General features: G+C 46.1%; 1 protein-coding gene across 1 annotated transcript in view; it reads left to right on the forward strand.

Moving 5' to 3' along the window:
- DDX10 (DEAD-box helicase 10) overlaps nt 1-27,454 on the forward strand; it is a 207,786-nt gene that overhangs the window by 71,094 nt on the left and 109,238 nt on the right. The window contains exon 14 of the mRNA XM_040426259.1: nt 17,741-17,866. Within this exon, the coding sequence (XP_040282193.1) occupies nt 17,741-17,866 (126 nt within the window). The remainder of the gene's footprint in view (nt 1-17,740; nt 17,867-27,454) is intronic.

The raw sequence follows: 27,454 nt of genomic DNA on the forward strand, positions 1-27,454 counted from the left end.
TGCGCTTCATTGAAGCCATTTACTATTGATTGGAAATTGGATTCGGGCTAATAGCCGATTAGAGAGCTGCTCGTTCTGTAATGTACTGCTGTCTCATATGGGGGTCTCTGAAAGGACCCGCCGTACAGCCAAATGGAGAAGTCCTTCCAGTCATTTTATGGAGTCACGGATATCAATCAGTAAGATAAATGTCAGCTGAAGCACATTTACTGTTACGTGAATCCGTCACCAGGGTTCGATGGAAGCGTCGTCCGTTTCAGTCATGATTTTATGGGACACCCAACGTTACACCTCAGCGTCGGGCCCCATTCATTTCAACGGGGTCGGAAAAATTGTGTACAGCACACCGTGGGCTGTCCGCATCCGTATGTCTGTTCTGCATAGAAATAGAATATCTTATATTTGACCCAAATTGCGGTCCCATTCAAGTCAATGGGTCCACAAAAAAAAATGCAAATGACATACGGCAACCATCCATATGTCATCCGTGTCATGTGGAGGGGCAGTTCGGACAGGCCCGGCAAGGGTCCAGAGGGTGCTTTCTGCCTACCTAACAATGGCCCATGTGGACTTGGAGCGTTTAAAGAGTAACTAAACTTTTGATAACATTTTTGTTAAAATGGCCCTAATGCCCTCTTTGTAATGTACTTTGTTAATGGATTTTTAATAGACTCTAACCCCCCCAAGCACACCTTTTCCTGTGCGCTTAAAATCCACTTTTCTGTACAGAGCCGACTTCTCAGCGGTGTACAGAGTACGGGCTCTACAGTTTATCAATGTGGCCGCAGCGCACATTGCTGCTCCTGCCCCCTCCCGGAGGTTTACTAACTCCTGGCATAGCACATGGGCACCCTGTACCCACATGCTTTGCCAGGATTAGCGGAGCGGCTTCTGCCTGCTTCGCTAAGCTAAGAGAACTGCATGTCAGCTTTAAGCTTAGCGAAGCAGGCAGAATCAGCAGCCGATCCGCTAATCCTGGCAAAGCAAGTGGGTACAGGGTGCCCATGTGCTATGCCAGGAGTTAGTAAACCTCCGGGGGTGGATCCTGCCCGTGCTCCCTGCGCTGCGGCCCCATTGAGAAACTGTAAACTCCTTACTCCGTACACCGCTGAGAAGTCAGCGGTGTACAGAAATGTCAATGTTTTTAATGGGGGGGGGGGGGGTCTATTAAAAATCCATAAAAGTGTTATTAGGGCATCGGGGAGATTTTAACAAAAATGTTATCAAAAGTTTAGTTACTCTTTAATTGCACTGGTGCAGGAGAGACCACAGCTGTGGGGTACAAGAAGTGATGCCTATACGTTAGGTCCCTGGAGGAGGTGACGAGAGCTCAGGCCTACAGAATGGGAGAACGCTAAAAAGAGTCGCCGCCAGCAAATGAGTACGTGCACTCAAAAAGTGTGCCGCCCCCTATTGTGTTCCATATTATGTAATCCGCAAAATGCCTCCTGAGAACCCACCTTTACACCCTGCAGTATGTTCAGCTTCCCTGAGGGTAGGTAGACCTGGGCTTACTACAGTGAGTCAGGGAAGCCTTTGCCAGCGGCTCTGGTTTAGAAGAGGAAAACCCCACTTTTCAGCACTTTTGGACAATTGTTTGTAATCTTTGCTTGTCCGGCGGACTCCACGCTGTAGAATTGTGGTCTGAGCAGCATCGTTCTGCAAGATTTCAGGGGCATAAAGAAAGTGAATGCAAGAAAAAAAAATAAAAAAATCTTTCCAATATATAATGAAACTGGTCCGACCGTTGGGACCCCAACAATTCTGAGATTGAGGGAGTCCCCTCTCTAAATAGAGTGGTAATGCACGTGCCAGTCCACCACTCCGTTCACATGGGACTGATGGAGGGCAGTCTATGTCAGCCTCAGAGTTGGGCCTCGGCTAAACTGCGACTTTTTGGAGTGACGGCTGCCCTCCATGAGATTGCATTCTGCTGAGGGAAGCACCTGTGATTCGATAGTTAAAATCACTCAGTCGTGCTACAAAAAGTTGCAGTGTAGCCAAGGCCTTAAAGTACGGAGCTGTGAACCATGGTCCGCACTACCGCTCCATTCAGACAAGAGACTTTGGTAACCCTCAGGGTCTCTGTGGGTCCTGTGGGTATTTAATAAGACCAGATTACTGCGGAGTCCCTTCAGTCCCAGCTGCCCGTCCACTACGCACCCTGCGCTGATACAGCACGCTGGTAGAAAACATTTTGATATTGCAATAAAAATAAATAAAATAAATAATTAATTTGATTAATCGTCTAGGGGATAGACCTATCAGTGGTAGCTGTCACTGGAGACTGTAGGCACCACAGTCCTATCGATATGCCATAAATTTCCCAGATGGGAATACCTCTTTAACTTCCACTTGTTTCCAACCTGAGAATAAGGCCCCATTCACACATCCGCAATTCCGCTCTGCATTTTGCGGAACGAAATTGCGGACCCATTCATTTCTATGGGGCCGCACGATCCCGAAAAAAATAGAACATGTCCTATTCTTGTCCGCAATAGCGGACAAGAATAGGCATAATCTCTTAGTGCCGGCAATGTGCGGTCCGCAAAATGCGGAACACACATTGCCGCTGTCTGTGTTTTGCGGATCTGTGGATTCGCAAAACACACATGGATGTGTGAATGGACCCATTCCAGCTGGAAGCAGATATCACCTTTGCACTGGATAAATTAAGTCCTCTTTCACACGGCATGAAGCCTAAGTGGAAATTGCTAGATCAATGGGGGTCTTAGTGCTGGGAACCCCATCCATTGCCAGAATGGGAAACACTGGTTCCTTTTTCTCTTGCCCAAGCAGCAAGGCAATGGTTAGGAGGAGTTTGAATGGAGCAGCAGTCGAGCATTCACCCTGCCACAAGATCACTTACCTTTGGCAGTGGCATAGGCTTTGAACAGAGTGGCAGGACACATACCTTAGCTGCAGTCTTGAGGTTGGGGGCAATGAAATATCCCCTCCTGTAGGGTCCCCTACAATCAGACTCCAGCTGATCTCGCAGATGTCACCTATCCATTGACTAGAGAACTGCTTTTGTCTGGAATACCCCTTTAAAGGCTGTGTACACCTTTGGGGGCCATTTTTTTATTTTTATTACCTTGTACTCATTTTGAGCTAAAAATAATTATTTCAGTTGGCCTTTATTAAAAATGTTGAGCCCCTTTCTCTCTACAGCCTTGAGATTTTTTTGTAGCAGGCTCTGTATTTTTACTGATTTCTTGTCAGGCAGCTCAACTGAGGGCTCCTCATTAGGGATGAGCGAACTTGTGGTCCGTGGAATCCATAACGGAATTCTTAGATAACCCGAACCTTGTACACCGAGCTTGAAACACAAGTTCACTCATCCCTACTCCTCATCTCTGATTTCTGACCTTTTATTAATGCTCATTATAGCTCAATTCTTATCTTACTGATAAGAATGTGGCTTAAAGGGGTTCTCCCATGACTAATGTAAAAAATGAAAATCATATAGCACATGACAATCTCTTTCTAACAAAACCCTGTACCTCACATGGTTCCAGAGATCTCCCCATTCATTGCTCTGATAAATTTATATCAAGCTGTCCCCTTGAGTGGAGTGTCCTTTCTGCTGCAGCTCAGGGGGCGTGTCCATTCTGCTGGAGCGCTCTCCCTATCACAGCTCAGGGGGAGTGTCCATTCTGCTGGAGCTCTCTCCCTATCACAGCTCAGGGGGAGTGTCCATTCTGCTGGAGCTCTCTCCCCATCACAGCTCAGGGGGCAGTTGAAGGATGAAACTGAGCATGTGCGGCCATCTCAGTGAGCAGGTGAAGAAAATGAACAAACAGCAGGTGGCGCTATACAGATACATTTTGTTGAATAACTCAGTAAATAATTTGTAGCCCAAAATAAGTAAAATGCAATCATAACAAAAAACAAAAAAACAAAAAAAAAATCCCCAAAGGTATACATAGCCTTTAACATCTTGAGAGTGATGCTGCCCTGAATGACTAGGACTAGTACTAACATTACTAGTTACGCTTCCAGCTACTGGCTACAAGATTCTTGGTGAACCTTGCAAAAAGTTTCATGAATGTAAAAGGAGAACGTAATGTGATTGACAGGCAAAGAGATTCTGCAACAATGTGGAGTATAATCCACCCCAGCTACTGCGGAACCTCTTGGAGCTGCCAAGCGATTGCCATGACTTTTCCTCTTTTTCTTTAAATGATGTGGTTTTCTTTGTGAGTGCTGGCTGACTTCTGATCTTATAATTGACACTACAAGAAAATGTAGCCTAGCACATTCCTCTTCATAGTCACAGGTGCATGTCCATCAAGCAAACATGGTTGATAAAGAAATAGCTGCACAACATTTCACATGCAAACAATAGAGCTGAGAAATGGGGGTCATTCTAAATTAAAGTGGTATTATTCTTATAATTTACACTTAGGGGGTTATAATATCCTGTGTGTAAAACGCGCGTGGGTGTCTGGTATAGAAAGCCGATGATCTCCTCAGTCATTAATCAGTATTCAGTCCTGTGAGGAGCGCTGCACCTAAAAAGCTATTCACGGCAGCGAGAGCGGAAATGTACTTCTCCTTGCATAATTCATTGGAGCTGACATTTCTAAAACGGCGATGTGGATGCCAGCCCTGGCGCCGGATTCAGGTTTTTGCCTAATTGCAACCCATTTTCCCTCCTTTCCCCTACAATCAGAGGCGCGCAGCATTTGCATAGTATTTGTTCTGTAATGTCTTAAGCATGATGGTAACGTTCCTTCCTTCCCAGGTAGCATTTCACTCGGTAATGCTGTACAGCTGCCTCATTAATCTCCCCTCAGCGATTCTTGTTTTAACAAGGCGCGCAGAAAAAGCCAAGTGGTAATGTCGCACAGGCAGATATCTATGGGGGGGCACATAAATTATCAGGGTTTAGCATCGCGTCTGGGACTGCTAAATGATGGAATGTGGAACTTGTATTCACTTTGCCGAGTGTAGACGTTTATCCGGCCTTTATATTAACTCCACCAGCAGGTGCTAACAGTGACCTTATTTACAGTGCAGGTGCTGACTGTTCCCATGTATACTGTGCAGGTGCTGACTGTTCCCATGTATACTGTGCAGGTGCTAACAGTGACCTTATTTACAGTGCAGGTGCTGACTGTTCCCATGTATACTGTGCAGGTGCTGACTGTTCCCATGTATACAGTGCAGGTGCTGACTGTTCCCATGTATACTGTGCAGGTGCTGACTGTTCCCATGTATACTGTGCAGGTGCTGACTGTTCCCATGTATACTGTGCAGGTGCTGACTGTTCCCATGTATACTGTGCAGGTGCTGACTGTTCCCATGTATACTGTGCAGGTGCTGACTGTTCCCATGTATACTGTGCAGGTGCTGACTGTTCCCATGTATACTGTGCAGGTGCTGACTGTTCCCATGTATACTGTGCAGGTGCTGACTGTTCCCATGTATACTGTGCAGGTGCTGACTGTTCCCATGTATACTGTGCAGGTGCTGACTGTTCCCATGTATACTGTGCAGGTGCTGACTGTTCCCATGTATACTGTGCAGGTGCTGACTGTTCCCATGTATACTGTGCAGGTGCTGACTGTTCCCATGTATACTGTGCAGGTGCTGACTGTTCCCATGTATACTGTGCAGGTGCTGACTGTTCCCATGTATACTGTGCAGGTGCTGACTGTTCCCATGTATACTGTGCAGGTGCTGACTGTTCCCATGTATACTGTGCAGGTGCTGACTGTTCCCATGTATACTGTGCAGGTGCTGACTGTTCCCATGTATACTGTGCAGGTGCTGACTGTTCCCATGTATACTGTGCAGGTGCTGACTGTTCCCATGTATACTGTGCAGGTGCTGACTGTTCCCATGTATACTGTGCAGGTGCTAACAGTGACCTTATTTACAGTGCAGGTGCTGACTGTTCCCATGTATACTGTGCAGGTGCTGACTGTTCCCATGTATACTGTGCAGGTGCTGACTGTGACCATGTATACTGTGTAGGTGCTGACTGTGACCATGTATACCGTGCAGGTGCTGACTGTGACCTTATATACCGTGCAGGTGCTGACTGTGACCTTATATACCGTGCAGGTGCCGCATACTGTGACCTTATATACTGTGCAGGTGCCGCATACTGTGTACAATGAGTTAATTGCTGAAAAAAAACATTTGAAGGGGTTGGCCCATCTGGGACATAGATGACATGTCGCTAGGACATGTCGCTCCTATGTCGAAAATGGTGCCTTCAAAGTGAAGGAGAGCACGCCGCACCTGCTCTAAAAACTGACAGGCAGCCAAGTCCTTTTTTGGCCAGTCGTACATTTTCAAAGATTTTTCTGCCGGGTAAAATGTCTAATCAGATTGAAAAACTTCTTTTGGAACTGTAGGCATCTGTTCGATTTTTACTTGGTGGCACTCCATTGTCTGGTACGTGCAAAAGTTTTAATGGGAATTTAATTTTGGATCCAAAAAGTGTCCCAAAAATGAGAATTATTTTCGTATAACCCATATAGGTTGTGTTATTCCTACTAGAATGAATTGCTAGCAGTCAGTGCTGCCTAGTGACACCCATTTGGACCTTAATTGTAGACTTCTAGCTATTCAGTCATAGACTTCTAATAGGGATAATAAGGGAATGGCACAATTCTAAGAATAGTTCTAGGAATAGAGGAGCAATGACTTCCACTGTATGATGGGAGGATGAGTGATGGTTTCTGCCATCGCTCATCCTTATACAAATTCATTGTGTCTGTTCAGCAGATCCCTGTTCACACAGCACGTTCTGCTGCCTAAAAATGAGGATTTATGTGTCAGCCTAAATGATGATTTCAACAAGCACTCGTTCATCGGGTGATCGGCAGCACCTTTATATCCGCCGTTAATTGTCCTGTGTAGCCTATGACACTGGCTGACCTGTTACATGTGCACTTGGCAGCAGAAAAATGATGTTTTAATATATGCAAATGATCCTCTAGGAGCAACGGGGGCGTTACCATTACACCTAGAGGCTCTGCACGTTTTCACTGCCTGGTCCTGTCAATTAAAGTGCAGAGGGCGTGGCTGTTGCAGAGAGAGCAGAGCCTCTAGGTGTAACGGTAACGCCCCCGTCGCGCCTATAGTTTCATTTGCATATATTAGAACATCATTTTTCTCACCAATGTGGCCACATATGAATATGGGACCAACACAGATGTCTTCAGCTGCAAAGTGCACATGTAACAGGTCAGCCAGTGTGATAGGTACAAAACTGCTGACAGATGCCCTTTAAAGGGGTGTTCAAGGCTTTTAATATTGATGACCTATCCTCAAGATACAAGATCGGTGAGGGACGGCCAAGCGGCACCCCCGCCGATCAGCTCTATCGTCTCCTTTCTTGACATGGCAGCAGTGAGCAGGAAGAGAGACAGACGGCACGCGCCTTCCTCTTCATACAGCTGATTGGCAGGGGTGCCGGGTGTCGGAACCCCGCTGATCTGATATTTATGACCTATCCTGAGCCCGCCACTGACCGGTTACTTAAGATCAAACCAGCCATCAGTAATGCTTAGTGGCGCTGCCAATCTGACCTTGCCTCTCACCGTCACATACAGAGGCCGTGTCCTATAATAAAAACCTTTTACAAGAGACAACTGGCCTCATTTTTCTGAACTTCTGGCCAGGAGGTCGGGAGCCCTCCTCTCGTCCTCTTTCCTCACACGTGATACAGGCTACTTAAGGCTTTGGTGGATATAAGCAGGTTGTGGGGGCTCTTGCGTTTCGAGTTGTCTTCTCTCCTGAGGTTTCAGCGCTCACAGTCGGACTTCGGACGGTGATGTGCCTTAGTGCTGCCTACCTGTCCCATTACCTTTCCCGGTTTGGTACCCTGGAGTGTGGGTCTCTTGACGTTCAGTGTATATGATTTTAATTGCACAACGTGTCTCTTGGTGTTCCCTTTTGAAATGATGCCTCTTGGCGGTTTTCATCACAGGTGTGCACTTCTGTGACAGTTGTTCTTGCGCCTTATTTGATTTGTATACTTGATGCTGTCTCGTATGGCATTTTTATTTTTTTGACAATGAAACATAATTGCTTTGTTTCTTGTCAATAAGACTATAAATTTGACAGAAAAGTCCACAGAATTTATGTAGAGGAGAAGGCGGCAGGCATTTTTATCTCTAATGAAAAGCTTTGGGGGAGGCTCAACAAATAGAAGCGTGGTTGAAGGCTCTCCATGGCTTGTCTTCATAGTCTCCAGTAAGTGCCCTCGGCTTACATCCATTCAATGAGACCTCACCAGTTACTGCTGTGGTGCTTCGCCATCGTTCTGTAAGTCCAATGTGAATTTCTTGCAGATTGTAAGACCTTTCGAGGTGAGTAACCAAGGAGCTGAGCTTTCTTCTGCAGGTACCCCATGTGTTCTTTTAATGGCAGTTAAAGGGGTTTTCCAGGCTGATGATCTTGATGACCTATCCTCAGGATAAGTCATTAATATCCAATTAGTGAGGGTCTGACAGCCCGCACCCCTACAGATCAGCTGTTCCATGCCGCCTCCAGTGCTGGAACTGGCACTTTGAATGGAACAGGAAGTACAGCTCCTTTTAAAGTGTAGTGGACGTGTTTGGTACTGCAGTTCAGCTCCCATTCACTTCAATGGAAGCTGAGCTGCAGTACCTGGCCTAGCCACTAGTCTTTGAACTGAGCTGTGCTTCCTGTTCTATTCAAAGTTCTTGTTGCAGAAAGCAGTTGATTGGTGGGGTGTGGGGTGTCGGACCCCCACCTATCTGATATTAGTAACCTATTCTGAGGATAGATTATCAATATTAGGAGCCTAAAAAACCCTGTTATTGGTGTCCCAGTGCATATGAGTCTACAACCACCTGTCATTAGATGATTCATAGGTGAACTTACAGTAGACTACAACGAAGACCACTGCTGACCCCTCTAGCCTAATGGTCCTACCGTTACCGCTATATAATAGATTTGAAACCGCTATTGTTGCCGATGCCCAAACTCTTCCCCGTCATCTTGTTTTCTTTAAGGGTTAACAGTCATTGTTTGTGATCAGGTCTACAGTGCTAAGGTTCCTTTGATGGAACGGGGTTTGGATTGCAGTGATCTGTGAACGATCCTTAATGTGGCCCGTGCTCCGATTCCTAAATAACCCGTCCTAATAATCATTCCTGATGCAGCAGAAGTCATGCTCTCCTGGTTTTTAATCAGATCCAGCCGCTCCTCGCCGTGAATGCACAAGTAAGCCGGTGGCCTCTTTACATTGTAAATTAGGGTTGGCAAAGTTTGCTTCAATAAATGAATCCCGCCATTCTGACGGAGACGGTCTTCGTTCTCATTCTGCTCTCGTCACGTGTGGCCTGAGCTATCGGAGTGCCACTTGTTTTATGACATGGACGCCGGGCACTGGCTCATAATATAATTAACTTTGATGCAGGTTGTGCGTTTTTATGGGTGCTGCTCATCATTCCCTTGAAAAAGTCTCCTGGCTAATCCTTTCTGAAAAGGCCAAAATTCTGATAGATTAGAAGAGCCCTAAAACTGTCCCAGATTTTGGTCCGGTTCCATCTGCCAAATATTTAAATTTTAATTTATTTTTGATGGACAGAACTGCTACCTCCTAGTCCTACACATCGTCATAGGGCCGCACATTACACTCTAGGCCTCGTGCACATAGCAGACATAGCGTCGGACAGTTTGCTCCGTAACCAAACCCACCTAGTGTGCAGTTACGCCTCTTCATGCCCAATGTCAGACCTGGTGGTAGAGTATGTCTGGACAGACACCTTTTAAAGTTTAATAAAATTTTCACCCTTTTTGGCGACATTACTCACCTCTTTGCAGCTCTCATCTCTTCAGTTTTTGTGGGTGGAAAGCAGCTCCTCATCCCATGTGACAGTCAAGCACCTACATCTCCCAGGAGTGCATTGCAGTCAGACCTTGTTAACCTCTCCAGTAATAAATAGCACTATGCCGATTATGCCGCTCAGCCCCTTCAGTTCTCCTCTCCAATGTCTAGAGACAGATATAGCAGTATTTTAGGGACGAATGAATAGAAGGTGTCTGGACCTCTTCACCTGTTTCACTATGAGATCCCTTTACCAGGACTAAGGGGAAGGGAGCAGGGAAGCTACTGAGCATGTTGGTCCACCTCTGAATGCAGAAGGTGGACATGAAAGTGAACAATATTTTTATTGGGTGTGTATTGTAATAATACATCATTAAAATGTCCTATTCGTTGCATAGTAATACTTTTTTTTATGGGATAACCCCTTTAAGTGGTAGGTGGAGCTGTTAGCCCTATTTTTAGTATAAGGTGGTAATGTCTGGTCTATGTTTGAAGCAAAAAAAATTTGGTATGAACTATTCTTACAAGATTCTTTATATATTTTTATTTTTTTTGCAGAGGTTTGAAACTAATGAAGGGGCAAACAAAATGATTAATGGTGACTATAATGGCAACGCGTTCACGCCCCTGACCCGCCGCCGTAGATTTTCTTGTTGCAGTTATGATGCATAAAACGTTATAAAAAATTTCTAAGCCCACAGGGGGTTTGAGTTGCTCATAACCAGTTGTCTCGTTAGCATTGATACCGTGATTATCTTTTTTTTTTTTTTTTTTAAGCTATGAGTTTTCTCATCATAGAAATGGCAAATCACTAGGGTACTAAGATAACCCCACCCTCGGGGACCCAATCATGAGAAAGGAGAAACGGTAAAGAAGCGACAGTTGCTTTGCCAGAGCTGCAACCCTTTAATAGCTGCTGGATGTGGTTGGATTGCCAGATGTGATAGGCCAGGGCCTCCAGATGTTTATGTATTGCCAGATGATAGGGCCTCCAGATGTCTATGTATTGCCAGATGTGATAGGGCCTCCAGATGTTTATGTATTGCCAGATGATAGGGCCTCCAGATGTCTATGTATTGCCAGATGTGATAGGGCCTCCAGATGTCCATGTATTGCCAGATGATAGGGCCTCCAGATGTCCATGTATTGCCAGATGTGATAGGGCCTCCAGATGTCCATGTATTGCCAGATGTGATAGGGCCTCCAGATGTCTATGTATTGCCAGGTGTGATAGGGCCTCCAGATGTCTATGTATTGCCAGATGTGATAGGGCCTCCAGATGTCTATGTATTGCCAGATGTGATAGGGCCTCCAGATGTCTATGTATTGCCAGATGTGATAGGGCCTCCAGATGTCTATGTATTGCCAGATGTGATAGGGCCTCCAGATGTCTATGTATTGCCAGGCGTGATAGGGCCTCCAGATGTCTATGTATTGCCAGATGTGATAGGGCCTCCAGATGTCTATGTATTGCCAGATGTGATAGGGCCTCCAGATGTCTATGTATTGCCAGGCGTGATAGGGCCTCCAGATGTCTATGTATTGCCAGGCGTGATAGGGCCTCCAGATGTCTATGTATTGCCAGATGTGATAGGGCCTCCAGATGTCTATGTATTGCCAGATGTGATAGGGCCTCCAGATGTCTATGTATTGCCAGATGTGATAGGGCCTCCAGATGTCTATGTATTGCCAGATGTGATAGGGCCTCCAGATGTCTATGTATTGCCAGATGTGATAGGGCCTCCAGATGTCTATGTATTGCCAGATGTGATAGGGCCTCCAGATGTGCATGTATTGCCAGATGTGATAGGGCCTCCAGATGTCTATGTATTGCCAGATGTGATAGGGCCTCCAGATGTGCATGTATTGCCAGATGTGATAGGGCCTCCAGATGTCTATGTATTGCCAGATGTGATAGGGCCTCCAGATGTGCATGTAATGCCAGATGTGATAGGGCCTCCAGATGTCTATGTATTGCCAGATGTGATAGGGCCTCCAGATGTGCATGTAATGCCAGATGTGATAGGGCCTCCAGATGTGCATGTAATGCCAGATGTGATAGGGCCTCCAGATGTGCATGTAATGCCAGATGTGATTGGGCCTCCAGATGTGCATGTATTGCCAGATGTGGTGGGGCTGCTGGATGTCACCTGATGAGACATTTGTTTATTGGACAGCACTGCAGGAAAATGGTAGTCAGACCCCTAAAGTGTACGTACAAAATGCAGTATGTGTAAATATGTAATATTCCTAGACACTGTTGGAGTAGTTTCCCTTTAAATCTGTAGATCACACCTATAGCCCTTGTTTCGGGTGGTCCTAATTTGTAAACATATATACAATAATCACAGCGGTCAGAGGGGTCGGACTTGACTCTGTTATGATTGGGTCCAAGCCAAGCTCAGTATTTTCTCTGACTAATAGCGTTATCTAAAAGATAGCCAGTCTTTATCCACATCATTTTTTTCTACCAATCATTATGAAACGGTTAATTCAACATACACATATCATATATATCATATAAGCTACGTATGAATATTTTAGTGATCTGTGAATCAAGCCGGACATTAGGACTTTATTTGGTTTATCTGCTACTCTAGCCCCCAATACTAAAAACTGCTCTCTCTGCAACTGCCGGGCCCTCTCCACTTTGATTGACAGGGCCAGACGTGATGACGTTTTTACTGCCCGACCCTGTCAAATTGCTAGGGGTGCAGCAGTTGCAGAGAGAGCTGAGCCTCTAGGTGTAATGGCAACGCCCCCGTTGCTCCTAGAGGCTCATTTGCATATATTGAAACTTCATTTTTCTCAGCATTGCGGGCACATATGAACATGGGACCAACACAGATGCCTTCAGCTGCCAAGTGCACATGTAACAGGTCATCCAGTGTCATAGGGGCAAATCTAATGAGAGATGCCCTTTTAAGGCTAGTTTCACACTAGCGTTAAAATCTTCCGTCAGGTTGTTAGGGCCAGAGTTCATAATATCCAGCATAGCCAGGTACTGCCTGCACAGCCGGAGCCCAGTGACTATAATGGGATCTGTGTCGGGATTCGGCCGGACAAAAACCACTGCAAGCACTGTTTTTTGTCCTTCCGAAACCCGGGGCTAATGCCGGGAATAGTCTGGATCCCCTCTGTCTCTTATTATAGACAATGGGGTCTGGTGGTGCTCGGGCCCTTTCCGGCTGTGCTGATATGATGGACTCCAGCAGGCTAGATTTTAACTTTAGTGTGAGTCTAGCCTTTATGCCATCAATGTCCTAGATGGGCCAACCCCTTTAACAGTTGTGGGTGAATGGAGGGGGCCCTCAAATAACTCAGGTTTCCTCAATAAGGCTACATGTGTTTTGCGGTCAGCAATTTGCAAAAAAACAGAAAACAAAACAGATGCCTAAAACGAGCAAGAACAGGACATTTTTTTTTTTGCGGGGCTACGGAACGGACCTACTGATGCGGACATTGAAATGTTGGGTCCGCATCCTGTCTGCAAAAAAATCCCGGAACGGACACGGAAACAAAATGCGTTCATGTCTTTTGTAGCCTAAGGGTCCATTCACACGTCCCTATGTGTTTTGCGGATCCGCAAAACACGGACACCGTCAATGTGCGTTCCGCATTTTGCGGACCGCACGTTGCCGGCACTCTCATAGAAAGTGCCTTTTCTTGTCCGCAATTGCGGACAAGAATAGGTCGTGTTCTATATTTTTGCGGGTCTGTAAGTGCGCACAATACGGCCCCGTTGAAAATGAATGGGTCCGCACTAGGGCTGCACGATATATCGCAAAAATAATCGAATTGCGATAATTGGCAAATGCGATATGGCGATTCGGCCGACCCGAAAATGCCGCGATTATATATGAAGGGGCCCCTATTGATAAAATGTCCTCTCTCCTATTGATAAAATGGCCAGCCTCTGTACTTTCACGATGAATGCACTGCAGCGAGCGGTAGCGAGCCAGCCGGCGCGTGACTGACGTCACTTAGTCACGCTCCTGCTTCCTGAATTAAGTGGGAGGAGCGTGACAGTGCGCTCGGTGCCGCTCTCTGCAGTGCATTCATAGTGAAAGTACAGAGGCTGGCCATTTTATCAATAGGAGAGTTATGTGCGCAGTTTAGGACACATGAGGGGACACATAGGGCCATGAGGGGGACCAGCATAAGATGCTATATGTGTGTCTTATGTTGGCCCCCCTCATGGCCCTATGTGTCATAGCACACATCCCCCTATAACAGTGCCATCTACAGATCCACCCCATAACAGCGTCATCCACAGGTCCCCCATAAGTGTCCTCCACAGATCCACCCCATAACACCGTCATTCACAGGTCCCCCATAAGTGTCCTCCACAGATCCCCCCCATAACGGCGTCATCCACAGATCCCCCACATAACTGCGTCATCCACAGATCTCCCACATAACGGCGTCATCCACAGATCCCCCACATAACGGCGTCATCCACAGATCCCCCACATAACGGCGTCATCCACAGATCCCCCACATAACGGCGTCATCCACAGATCCCCCACATAACGGCGTCATCCACAGATCCCCCACATAACGGCGTCATCCACAGATCCCCCACATAACGGCGTCATCCACAGATCCCCCACATAACGGCGTCATCCACAGATCCCCCACATAACGGCGTCATCCACAGATCCCCCACATAACGGCGTCATCCACAGATCCCCCACATAACGGCGCCCGCCACAGATCCCCCCACATAACAGCGTCCTCCACAGATCCCCCCCACATAACAGCGTCCTCCACAGATCCCCCCACATAACAGCGTCCTCCACAGATCCCCCACATAACAGCGTCATCCACAGATCCCCCACATAACAGTGCCATCCACAGATCCCCCACATAACAGTGCCATCCACAGATCCCCCATAACAGTGCGCCATCCACAGATCCCCCATAACAGTGCACCATCCACAGATCCCCCATAACAGTGCATCATCCACAGATCCCCCATAACAGTGCATCATCCACAGATCCACCCATAACAGTGCCATCCACAGATCCCCCATAACAGTGCCATACCCAGCCGTGTCAGCGGGTCATATGGGAAAATCCAAGCAAATAGACCTCTAGCACAATTCCCTTTAAAATATCGCATCGCATATCGTTATCGCAATTTTTAGAGCCCTAATCGCAATCGCACAAAATTCCCATATAGTGCATCCCTAGTCCGCACCTGTTCCGCAAAATTGCGGAGCGGATGCGGACCCATTATGCGGACGTGTGAATGGTTCCTAAGGCAATGAAATTTTTATTTTATTTTTTTAAATCTCTTTAAATATGAAGCAATACGACGTGTAAAAAAATATATCTTTTGATAATGTTTAGAACATCACTGATTGTTGTGGATGATGGGGTTTGTAGTGGTAACGTCTTTATGATCCTGTTTGTATTCAGGACCCTTTGATGCCATTTTTTTTTCTATATTTTACATTTAGAACTGTGGTCACACATGTTCTCCAGAGCAGCGCTCCCGTACCAGCAGCTTCCAAAATTTGCATTTGATTTCTTTACCATTTTTTTTTTTTCTTCTTTTATTCATTGGATTATTTTATAAAAGCCAGCTTCAGGCTATTCGTGCCCCAGTGCTGCGCGCTCGTCGTTCGCTCTTTGACAGAAGAGCTGGAATCTCGCAATGAAATCTTTGATCTGCGTCCAGAGAGGCGGGTGCAATGTTTGCCGCTCTCATGGAAAGGAGGATGTTGGAAGAGAATCAGAGAAATGTAAAATATGCTTTAGCGCCTTCCAATATTCACTATGGGTAGATGGCCATGTGTTCTTGCGCGGTTACCGGCCCGTGATTGCACGTGACTCTAATTCTCCTTCAATGAGCAGTCAAAAATGATCTTTACTCAGAACTGTGTTGTGCTGATCCTCTGTTATCCCTCCTGAAAATCTAACGAACATTGGCAAGTGGGTGTTACTACTTGCTTAGTCGTTGGGGTGCGTTTCTGTTCCATCAGTGTCGCTCTATAAGGACGCACCCCTTGGACAAGCACCCAGATGTCTGTTCATTTACAGCTATCCTGGAGGAATCCTACAGGAATGGTGCAACACCAAAGTCACCAAAGAAAAACCGCTCCAGAATTGCGGTTTATGGAGAATAGTAGTTACCGGTAGGCCCCTTGCAGACGAGCGAGTATTCCGCGCGGGTGCAATGCGCAATGCGAAAGCATTGCGCCCACACAGAACCCGGACCCATTCATTTCAATGGGGCTGTGTACACGAGCGTTGGTTTTCACGCATCACTTGTGCGTTGTGTGAAAATCGCAGCATGTTCTATATTCTGTGATTTTCACGGCCCCATAGAAGTGAATGCAACTGCGTGAAAATCACATCGCATCCGCACTTGCTTGTGGATACGATGCGATTTTCACGCAGTTCCATTCACTTCTATGGGGCTGTGAAAATCACAGACTGTTTTTCACAGATGGTTGCTAAGAGATGTTGTTTGTAAACATTCAGTTTTTTATCACGTGCGCGCAAAACTCATTGCACCCGCGCAATTGCGCCATTTTCTCTGAACACATTCGCAACACATCCGGACCTAATTCGGGACACACTCGTCTGCAAGGGGCCTTAGGTAGTTACTAAATCAGATATGTTGGGAAAGCTGACAGGTCCTTTCCAATATTCGGCTTTTGCATGGAGCCGGCCATAGACGGTGCATATAAAAATGAGGCGTTCCCTTCTAAAGGGGTTGTCTCATCTCAGACATTGGTGGCATATCCTAGCGATATGCCACCAATGTCAGATAGGTGCGGGCCTCACCCACACCGGTCTCTAGAATGGGGCCTCCAAAGTGAACGAGAGCGCGTGTGCACGGTGTGTTCTCCATTCACTTGGTGTGCTCAGCTATCCTCACAAGTCCCATAGAAACTAATGGAGGATGCCGCACCTTTACGATAGGCCACCAGTGTCTGAGGTGACACAATCCGTTTAGAGCACAATTAGGAATTGTGAATTTAAAGGGGTTTGTCTCACTCCAGCAAATGGCATTTATCATGTAGAGAAGGTTAATACAAGGCACTTACTAATGTATTGTGATTGTCCATATTGCTTCCTTTGCTGGCTGGATTCATTTTTCCACCACATTATACACTGCTCATATCCATGGTTACGACCACCCTGCAATCCATCAACGGTGGTCGTGGTCGCACACCATAGGAGAAAGCGCCGACCTGTGTACACTATGATCCCGCCTCCCCAAGAGAGGCCGCCCCTTTTTCTATACTGTGCAAGCATGACCACCACTGATGGATTGCAGGGTGGTCGTAACCCCTGGAAACAAGCAGTGTATAATGTGATGGAAAAAATTGTTCAAGCCAGCAAATGGCCATAATGGAGAGCAGTTACAAAAGAACATCTTTTAATCTTGAGGACCCGTCATGTCCTAAATCTAAAGATGTCAATTATAATTCTCTTTTTCCCCTGTGGTGGCGCTGCATGGGAATAGAACATTTACTGCCAGATTTCTCCACAGCTGAGAGCTTTTCATGGAAGGTCCTGATAGGTGTCCCTCCATGAATTGTCAGAGGACCACTCTAACCAGTAGAGATTTTCCACCTTGGAGAACCCCTGCCCACCTGGCATACGTAGAAGTAAATGAATCCAGCTTTGGCTGTGGAGGATGCCGTTATGGGATATCAAACATTCTAGTTTATCGCATTGGCATAAAAATCTGCAGGTTTTATATTAGATTTTATCCAATGAGCAGAACCTTCTACTTTGTGTCTTTTGCCCCAAGATATTGGAGTTTCTTAGAGACTGAATGCAGAACGAGGGCACTCAGAGAATTCTTCTTCCATCGACATTTGTTTGCCTTTTCATTGACCAGTTACGGCTTTGTTTTTATGAAGACCACGTCTTGACTTGTTTTCATGTTCTTCTTAATAGGAGGAGGAGATTACTAAAACGAAACTTAAGAAACTGGAAAAAGTGACCAAAGTGAAGGGCGCCAAAAAAGCCTTGAAGAAGAATTTCAAGATCAACACGAAGATAGTTTTTGGCGACAGTGGAGAGGTGAGTGCTGCCGGTGGTGCCATTGTAATAATGCCATAGGTAAAGATTGTTACACTTCTAGTAATACAGCAAATGTGTAGAAAATGGAACGTTTTCCTTACCTGTCCAAACTCCTCTTAGACTGGAGCTGGGGGCGGTTGCTCATTTTATTTGCTTTTCATGCATCAACCCCCAGATTAATGGCAAAAATCGAACAGGTAAAATCCAGCTTCCCGGGAATAAAATAATCTTTAATTAAAAAAATGTTTTTTTAAACCGACATACAATACACGTCTACGCGTTTCGGATCACTAGATGTGGATCTTTACTTATGAGTAAGGATCCACATCTAGTGATCCGAAATGCTTAGACGTGTATTGTATGTCGGTTTTTAAGGCATTTTTTCATTGAACATTATTGTATTCCTGGGAAGCTGGATTTTTCCTGTTCGATTTTTTTTAATTTTTTTTTGCTACATGTTGGCGTCTGGTTCCTGGCGTCTATCCCGTGCCTCCCTTGGATTTAAATAGCCAGGTGAGCACTGCCATCTGATTTTGCCCAGATTAATGGCCGACTGTGTACTAGATGGGCACGTCAAATCTTGGAAGTTGTAGTGGGAAGTTTATTTGTCTTTTACATGGGTATTCCCGTATTTTTTATTGGATTCCTACACTGACATAGAAGAGGATTCTTTACTGTAAGAGCAGGGAGACTAGGGAGCTCTCTGCCAGAGGAAGTGGTGATCACAAAAAGACTTTTACATCAATCATGGCATAACGCCTTTAAAACATGAAAGTCAGACATCCTATAGCACATGACAATACCTTTCTAAGAAAGCTGGCACCAGCCCTGTACCTCGCATGGGTCCAGAGATCTCCCCACTCATTGACCCAATGGCTTTACCAGATTCTCTTCAGCCTGGCGGCTCAGGGGGAGTTTCCTTTCTGCTGCTGTTCTTTTCCTGTAACTGCCACAACTTCTTACAGAAGATATGACTGGTGACAGATCCAAACTGAGCGTGTGCGACCACCAAAGCGAAGTGTACAAGGAATAAGGAATAGAACAAACAGCAGGTGGCGCTATGCAGATCCATTTTTTTTATTGAATAGCTCACTGTGTATACTCCATTTTTAATTACACTACGGTTGCAGAATATCTGGCTCATACACCACGTTTACTGAGAGAAACGCATCATCCTTCTACAGCAGCGGTTTTCTTGTTAACAGTTTGCAGTATTAGCATTTTGCGGTGGGTACACATCGCATTTTATGCCTCTGCGTGACGTATATGTTAGCGAGAAAAGGATACAAAAACGCAGCTCACCACGTTGTGGTATTCTGCAGAGTCCGGTAAAAAAAAACAACTAAAAAAGTATTAGTTTTTTTGGTGAACGCCACTGTATGGCATCAGGCTGCGGCGTCCGGTTAATGCATATGTTTTTGTATACGTTAAATGGATGGGAAAAAATGCAATTAGAAGTGTCGAATGGCACGGGACCTGCTCTGTTATAAAGCAAAATGTTAAATAAAGTCACATCGCAAATAGCCTTAAAGGGGTTATCCAGTAATATACAGTGATGACCTACCCTCAGGATGGGCCATCATTATCACATCGGCGGGGGTCCAAGTCCCGTCACCCGCACTGATCAGCTATTCCAAATAGCTTCCACGCTCCCGGCAGCTCACCAAGCACAGTGCCGTACATTGTATAGTGGCTGTGCTTGGTATTACAGCCCGGACCCATTCACTTCAATGGGGCTGAGCTTCAACTAGGCCATGTGACTGATGTGCGGTGACGTCACATGGCCTAGGAAGAGGCCGCGGCACTCGCGGAGCACCCAGCCTCTCTTAATACCCGATTGGTGGGAATCTTGGGTGTCGGACCCCCGCTGATCTGATATTTGATGACCTATCCTGAGAACAGGTCATCGATATAATTTCCCGCATAACCCGTTTAATTAAAAATCTGCTCTCGTTTTGTGTCTGCAGCTCTTAGGTCGCTCTGTGTGTTTCTAGGGTAACAGACTACAAACAAGGTTTGCGTAGTCGGATCCTGCTGTCACACTCCCTTCCACCTGTCCCCTAACTCTTACTGCCATACATTTAGTAGGTTAGGTACATACATATAGATGGCAGTATCGGTAGAGAATCGGACTACGTGAAGTCTTTGTGGACTGTTGATCATGGCGACTTATTGGACCGCGTAGGAGCTGTAGACACAAAACGATAGATGATTTTTGGATATTGGCCTAGGTGAAAGTATACACCCCGTATTGGCGTAATCGTCCATGAGGTTAGATGACATGAAGATACAGATACTTGAAGCTAACAAGACACATGCAGAGATTTGCCTTTAGCGGAGATGGGAGTCCTCCGACAGCTCTGCGTACAGCGATCCTGCAGTGTCATCTTCTGCTCAGATGGCCTGGACTATTTCACATTTTAGGAACATGATTTTGCTGACAACATCAGGAGGGAGAAGCGAGCTCAGAGGAGCGCAGCAATCAAGCCGCCCATCAGCCTAACCATTCTGTCTGCCTGGCCGAGGAAGACGACGTGTGATTTAGATAGGAGAGGGGTGAAATGGGCACTAATCGCACAGTCCGGCCGATTAACCCTTACTCCTCTATGCCTGGCTCTGATATGCTGACTGCATGCCAAACTCTCCTGCTATGCTGGCATTGCAATGCGTGTTATTTTTGTCCACGGCCAATGCTATCCTCCTGCGATGTAGGCCTCATGCACATGAACGTATTTTCTTTCCATGTCCGCTCTGGGGTTTTTTGCGGACCATATGCGGAACCATTCATCTCAATGGGTCCGCAAAAAAACATTAGTTACTCAGTGTGCATTCTATTTCCGTATGTCCGTTCCACAAAAAAATAGAACAGGTCCTATTATTGTCCGCATTACGGACAAGGATAGGACTGTTCTATTAGGGGCCAGACGTTCCGTTCTGCAAAATACGGCATGCACACGGACGTCATCTGTATTTTTTGTGGATCTGTGTTTTGCAGACCGCAAAATACATGCGGTCGTGTGCATGAGCCCCTAGTCTGAACTAACCCTTGAATACAATTTTTTAATCTCACAACCCAATACCTGCGAATCACTAGGGAGTCTGGTCACCGTGGCGGACTGCTATTGGCTGTTCCCCTCATCGCCATCTGTGCGACGGGGAGATGCACCATTAGCCGTGCAGAGATACGGAGAGACGCGGGTGTCGGGGAGCAGGTAAGTATGCTCTAGAGGGGCATTCTGGGGGTCATTATAGGGATTGGATAACCCCTTTAAGTGATTTTAGGTCTGGATAGACAGCATCATGTTCTTGTGTGTACTATTTGCATAGTGGTTCTGAGTAGGTATCATTAGATTGTCACATGACCTCTTTTATCCTATCGTCAACCCTGTTGTTGGAGGTTGAGAAATGCTGCACCGGGCTCTGCTCCGCATGTACAGTCGTGGCCAAAAGTTTTGAGACTGACACAAAGTTTGCTGCTTCAGTTTTTATGGTGGCAATTTGCATTAACTCTAGATTATGAGGAGCGATCAAGTGAATTGCAATTAATTGCAACTTGATTTCTTGCCATGAAAATTGACTTAATCACCAAAAAATAACATTTGCGCTGCATTTCAGCCCTGCCACAAAATGACCTGCAAACGTTATTTCTGTGATCTTCTCTTTAGCTCAGGAGAAAGTGTTAACGAGGTCACGGCAGCGCTCTCTGTTATGCTGATTGAATTAGATGCGCAGACTTAAAAAGTGGGGTGGTGCTTGAATTTGTTGTCTTCTGTTAATCGTGGTTACCTCCAAGGAAACGTGCAGTCATCATTTCTTTGCATCAAAAGGGCTTCACAGGCAAGGGCGTCGCTGCTTGTAAGATTGCACCTAAATCAACCATTTATCGGATTATCAAGATCTTCAAGAAGATAGATTCAGTTGCTGTGAAGAAGGCTTCAGAGAGCCCAAAAAAGTCCAGCAAGTGCCAGGACCGTTTCCTAAGGCCTCAACTACACGCCGTATTTTCTGTCCAATCTACATTTTTTTGTGCATCGCACGTGTTCCCATTAATTTCTATGGTGCTGCAAAAAGCCGCACACAGATGTCACCCGTGTTGTGTCCTCATCCGTATGACCATGACACAAATTATAGAACGTATTCTATTCATGTCCATTTTGCGAACAAGAATAGGCATTTTGACAGTGGTTCTGTGAAAAGTGTGGGATGCACACGGCCAGTATCCGTATTTGTGTGGATGTCAGAACAGATATGGTCATGTGAAGGTAGCCTACAGGGCATTCAGCTATGGGGTTAGGTCGCCACCAGTGCAGAACTTGCTCAGGAATGGCAGCAGGCAGGTCTTAGTGAGGAGAAGGCTATTGGAAAATGGCCTGATGTCAAGAAGGGGCAGCAAAGAAGCCACTTCTCTCCTAGAAAAACATCAAGGACTGGGGTAAAGCTATCTTCTCTGATAAAGCCCCTTTCAGACTTTTTGGGACATCTGGAGAAAAAAGGGTGAGCACTACCTTGAGTCGTCTGCCATGCCAACAGTAAGGCATCCTTAGACCATTCATTTGTGGAGATTCTTCTCATCAAAGGGAGTGGGCTCATTGACCATGGCCATAAGTAAAGAATGGTATCAAACATCCTCCAAGAGCAACTTCTCCCGAAGAACCAGGAGCGATTTGATGATGAACAATGCCTTTTCCAGCACGATCGAGCACCGTGCACAAGAGATTCGGAGAACAATACATTGAGGGGGTGATTTATCGTTCTCTCTATGCCTTAAAAGTATTTTTTAATATTTTTTTTGCCTGAAAAGTGGCGTTAAAAAGTCTTTGCAACTTTTTTTTTTTTATTTTTTTTTTGCCCTCCTTGCCCCTTTTCTAAAAGGTTGTGTGGCAAGGGCAGGGAAGGGGCGTCAACCAGTTTTCTGGCTTAAATGAAGCCAGAATTCAATGGCAGTTCTGAGCTGTCGTAGATTTCTGGTTAGTCATAAATTAGGCGCATCCTCCGTGAGTGCAGAGGATGTCAAGACAGGCGCAAAAAGCACTAGTCTTGATAAATCTCACCCTGAATTTTTAGATCCATGGCCAGGAAACTCCTCAGATCTGAATTTCATTGAGAACCTGCGGTCAATCCTCAAAAGGCAGGTGGATAAACAGATACATAGAAATTGTGATAAACTCCAATAACTCCGGCAATATTGAGTTTTTGCATAAACTTGATGGATTTGTCAGTAAAAGTTCAGTACTACACTATACCATAGGAACGTCTAACAAAAAGATCCAAAAGCACCGAATACGCAAACTTTGTGGAAACCAAAACTTGTGAGTCTCAAAACTTTTGGCCATGTCTGCATGTGTGTATTTTTTTTTAGAAATACCATCTGTGTGAACACTAACGTTCTAATAATGTGAATTCAGAGCAGAGGTTCCCCACATGGCTTGTGTTTTTTTTCTTTTTCTTTTTTTCCATTTTTAGTATTTTTCCCAAATGAAAAACCAGATGGCTTCAAAAACTAATATTTTAAATCTCTAAATAAAAATGGTTTTAAGTTACCACTGTTGAGCAAGTAAAAGGTACTCCGAGGGGCACAGAGGTTGTGACTGGAATTTTAAAGGGGTTGTCCGGGTGCATAGCTGAACCTGGACATTCCCAGAGTTTCACCCCGGCAGCCCCCCTGACAAGAGCATTAGAGCAGTTCATGCTCCGATGCTCTCCTTTGCCCTGCACTGAATCGCACAGGGCAAAGGCATTTTGTGGAGTTCCGGTGACGTACCCGGCTCTCCTTAGGGCTGCCAGGCGGAGGCTTCCGCCCAGCAGTGAGCCCAGTGACGACACCAGTACTGATTGCTGGACTTTAGCGCTGCCCTAGCCTGTAAAACTGCTAGGGCAGCGCTAAAGCCCGCCCATCAGAGCTGGTGACGTCACCGAACACACTGCTGGGCAGAAGCTTCCGCCCGGCAGTGTGTTATAGTAAATAAAAGAGCCCTTGCCCTGTGCTGGGCAAGAGAGAGCATCGGAGCATTAACTGCTCTAATGCTCGTCAGGGGGGCTGCCTTGGTGAAATTATAGGTATGTCCGGGTTGGACAACCCCTTTAAGGGTTATTCCCATCTGATAAAGTGATTGCCATTTCTTTGTGATTGGGAAGGATCCACCCTCTGGGACCTCCACGATCCCGAGTATGAAGATGCCACAGAAGCAGTTTAGATGCTCACCCCTGCTCCGCGACGCTCCTGGCTACTAGCTGTACACTATGATAGCTCTGTAACGTGTGTTATGTGTATTCTGTTTTGCCACCCAAGGCCCATGGCATGCTATCCTCCTTCCGTTCGGTTATTCAAATGGAGGTGGTACCCTCACAAGCCAGTAACTGGGAGTGCGACTTAAAAGGGGTTGGACCATCTCAGACATTGGTATCATATCGCTAGGATATGCCATCAATCTCAGATAGGTGCAGGGCCCACCTCTAGGTCTTCCACCTATCTCCAGAACGGGCCCCCAAAAGGGAAGGAGTGCATTGTGCATATGCGTCGTGTTCTCCATTAATATCTATGGGAGTTCCAAAAATAGCCGAGCCAGAGTGGAGAGCGTACCGTAGCCAATGGGACTGCCGGAAATGGCTCAGCCAGTGCTCGCCTATTTTCGGAATTCTCATACACAGCTGTCCTCCGTTCACCCTGGGTGTCCCATTCTGGAGATAAGCGTGGGTCACAGAGGTAGGACCCGCACCTGAAATTAGTGGCATATCCTAGTGATAGGCGCCCCAGGGTCTGAGGGGATACAAGGCTAAATCAGCACTGCAGCCCTCTTATTCTCAGGTTGGGGTCCTGGGTACCCCACAATCCTGCCATAAAGGGATGGCATACTCCTAACTTGGTCAATACGATACATGACTCCTACTGATTATGTGTTACAGCCTGCATTATATTCCAGAGCTGCATTCACAAATGTGCTGACCTCAGAGCTGAAATCTCCCAGTATTCCCTTCTTTTACCCCCATCTATTATAGTGGAAAAATGTAAAAGCCTAATATCCTGTGTCGGCATCTTGAGGATCCCGCTCATCGCCTCTCGTAATCAGGAGTTGTTTTTTTTACCATCTGCATAGAAATGCCCACAATTACCGTTCTGCAGGAATCGCTCACATCCTAGCGCGTCCATTTCTTCCTACATGACGTAACCCGCTCTGCCGTGCGACCGCGGAGAATAGCCTCGTGGAGATTTTGCTAACAAAGCACATATTTTAGTAATTGAATGTGAAGCATTAATGTTTCCGTGCACTAGAAAGTCGCGTGCTCCTGTAACGCGCCCCGGGCCGCCCTCCTGTGAGCCAGGAGAGATAAAAACGTAATCGACTTGGCCCCACACCAGGACCATTATATTGCTCTGTACGAGGCAGATGGTTCTGGTTATGGAATGAAAGGTAATGGTTTTTCCAAGGGGAATAATATTGTTTCCTAACTTTAACTCCGATCCATAAAATTTGTTAAAAAGGCACTCCGATGCCAGATTATATAATTATTATATCGTGCAGAGGGGAGGCGTTCAGCGGATATTTCTTATTGCTGTGCGGGTGCCAAATGCAAGTTTCAGCAATTACATGCATCCTCGGCTCGAGCCAAGTTCTACTGTATCCCCCGGGGGATGAGTTTTAATGCGCTATGCAGAAGTTCTCTCTGTTATTGGTAAACCATAGGCACGTTCATTAAAGGAAACGTATTCTCTAGTAACGCCATCATTGATCTTGGTTTTTTTTGGGTTTTTTGCACTCTGCCAACACTCCTAGATATCAGGTGAGACCAGTCTGGGTGGGTGACGACCATCAAACAAGCTTCTGGACCCCTCAGTCTTCAGCCTTCTGTTTTCTCTGCCTGTTTTATGCAGTTATCCTAGGCTCTGTTGAGATTGCCTTTGAGTCCGACATTTGGCTTATATGCCCGGCATATCCATAGGGCTCCGATGGATGCCAAGAGCGTATTTACTAATTCATCTGTCAGATTGGAATGCACCATTTTGCCTTTATACAGTCACATTGTGTAGACTAGAGGTACCCCACAGAAGTCCACGGGGTGCTTTTTTATTTTTTATAAATGTGGGAGCCTATGGTTGATGTATCCCATTGTTTGCCCGCACATTCGTTTCTTCCACCTGAGAGATGAATGAGGAACACCTCCCAACGTGACCTCCACCAGAAGGGCCAAACGTGAGCTGAACTGAGCCACACTCGCAGACTTCTGTGGGATCGGTCATCCCCCCCCCCCCCCCACATTTCTAGGGGGGAGATTTATCATCTTTGATTTGGCGGAATAAAAGGAATTAAAAAAAAATGACACAAACCATGTGTTTGAAACTTTTACAAGGCACTTACTAATGTATTGTGATTGTCCATATTGCTTCCTTTGCCGGCTGGATTCATTTTTCATCATTCACAGTATACACTGCTCTTTTCCAGGGGTTAGGACCACCCTGCGATCTAGCAGCGGTCGTCGTGCTTGCACACTATAGGAGAAAGTGCTCTCTAAACACAGGCTGGCGCCTTTTCTGATTGTGTGCAAGCGCGATGACCACTGCTGGATTGAAGGGTGGACGTAACCCCTGGATGCAAGCCGTGTATAATGTGATGGCAAAATGACTCCAGCCAGCAAAGGAAGCAATATGGACAATCACAATACATTAGTAAGTGGCTTGTAGTAACTTTCTCTACATGATACATGCTATTTGCTGGAGTGAGAAAACTCCTTTTAAAGGCTATGGACATTTTTAGGAGCAATTTTTTATTATTATTGCATTCTACTCATTTTGGGATATAAATAATTTTTTCAGTTGGCATTTAAGTTTTCATCCATTTTCCCAGTATAGCTATCGGCTTCGGTGTAACTTTTGAGGGGTAGCAGGCTTTCTGTTTTATGCTGGGTCCTGTCGGGGAACTCATCTGGCGGTTCATGTGAATCCCTGATCTCTGAACTCCTGACCGCTCAGAAACACGTATATAAGCCATATTCTTATCACTTTGATAACACTTCAGCTATAATGGGCGTTTATGTCAGAAGTTACACATTAGCCGCCAGATCAGTTCCCTGACAGAAAGCCGTAGGGGTGCTGGGAGCCGGACCCCCACCGATCAGATATTGGTGACCTATCTTGAGCATTATACACTCGGAGAGCCCCTTAAAGGGGTTGTCTCATCTCAGACAGTGGGGGCATATATCGCTAGAATATGCCCCCATTGTTTTTTAGGTCCTGGTCCCACTACTGGGACCCGACGCTATATCGGGAACGAAGCTTTGCAAAGTGGTGGCTGGAGGACTCCAGTCCGGCCACCACCAAGCGCTCTCCCCATAGAAGTTAATGGGAGTGCACCGCGCATGACCGCCCACCGCTCCCATTCACTTCTATGGACCCAACGGAAATAGCTGGAAATGAATGGAGGGCGGCTGCATGTGCGCAGTGCGCCCTTCATCACTTTTGGGGCTCCGCACCTATCGGACAATGGGGGCATATCCTAGCGATATGCCCCCATCGTCTGTGATGAGACCCCCTTTAAATGAGCAGGTACTACTCCTGGAATTTATTGAGATTTTTTTTGTATGTACTTTTTTAAT

This window comes from Bufo bufo, chromosome 3, assembly GCF_905171765.1.
Source record: "Bufo bufo chromosome 3, aBufBuf1.1, whole genome shotgun sequence".
Lineage (NCBI taxonomy): Eukaryota > Metazoa > Chordata > Amphibia > Anura > Bufonidae > Bufo > Bufo bufo.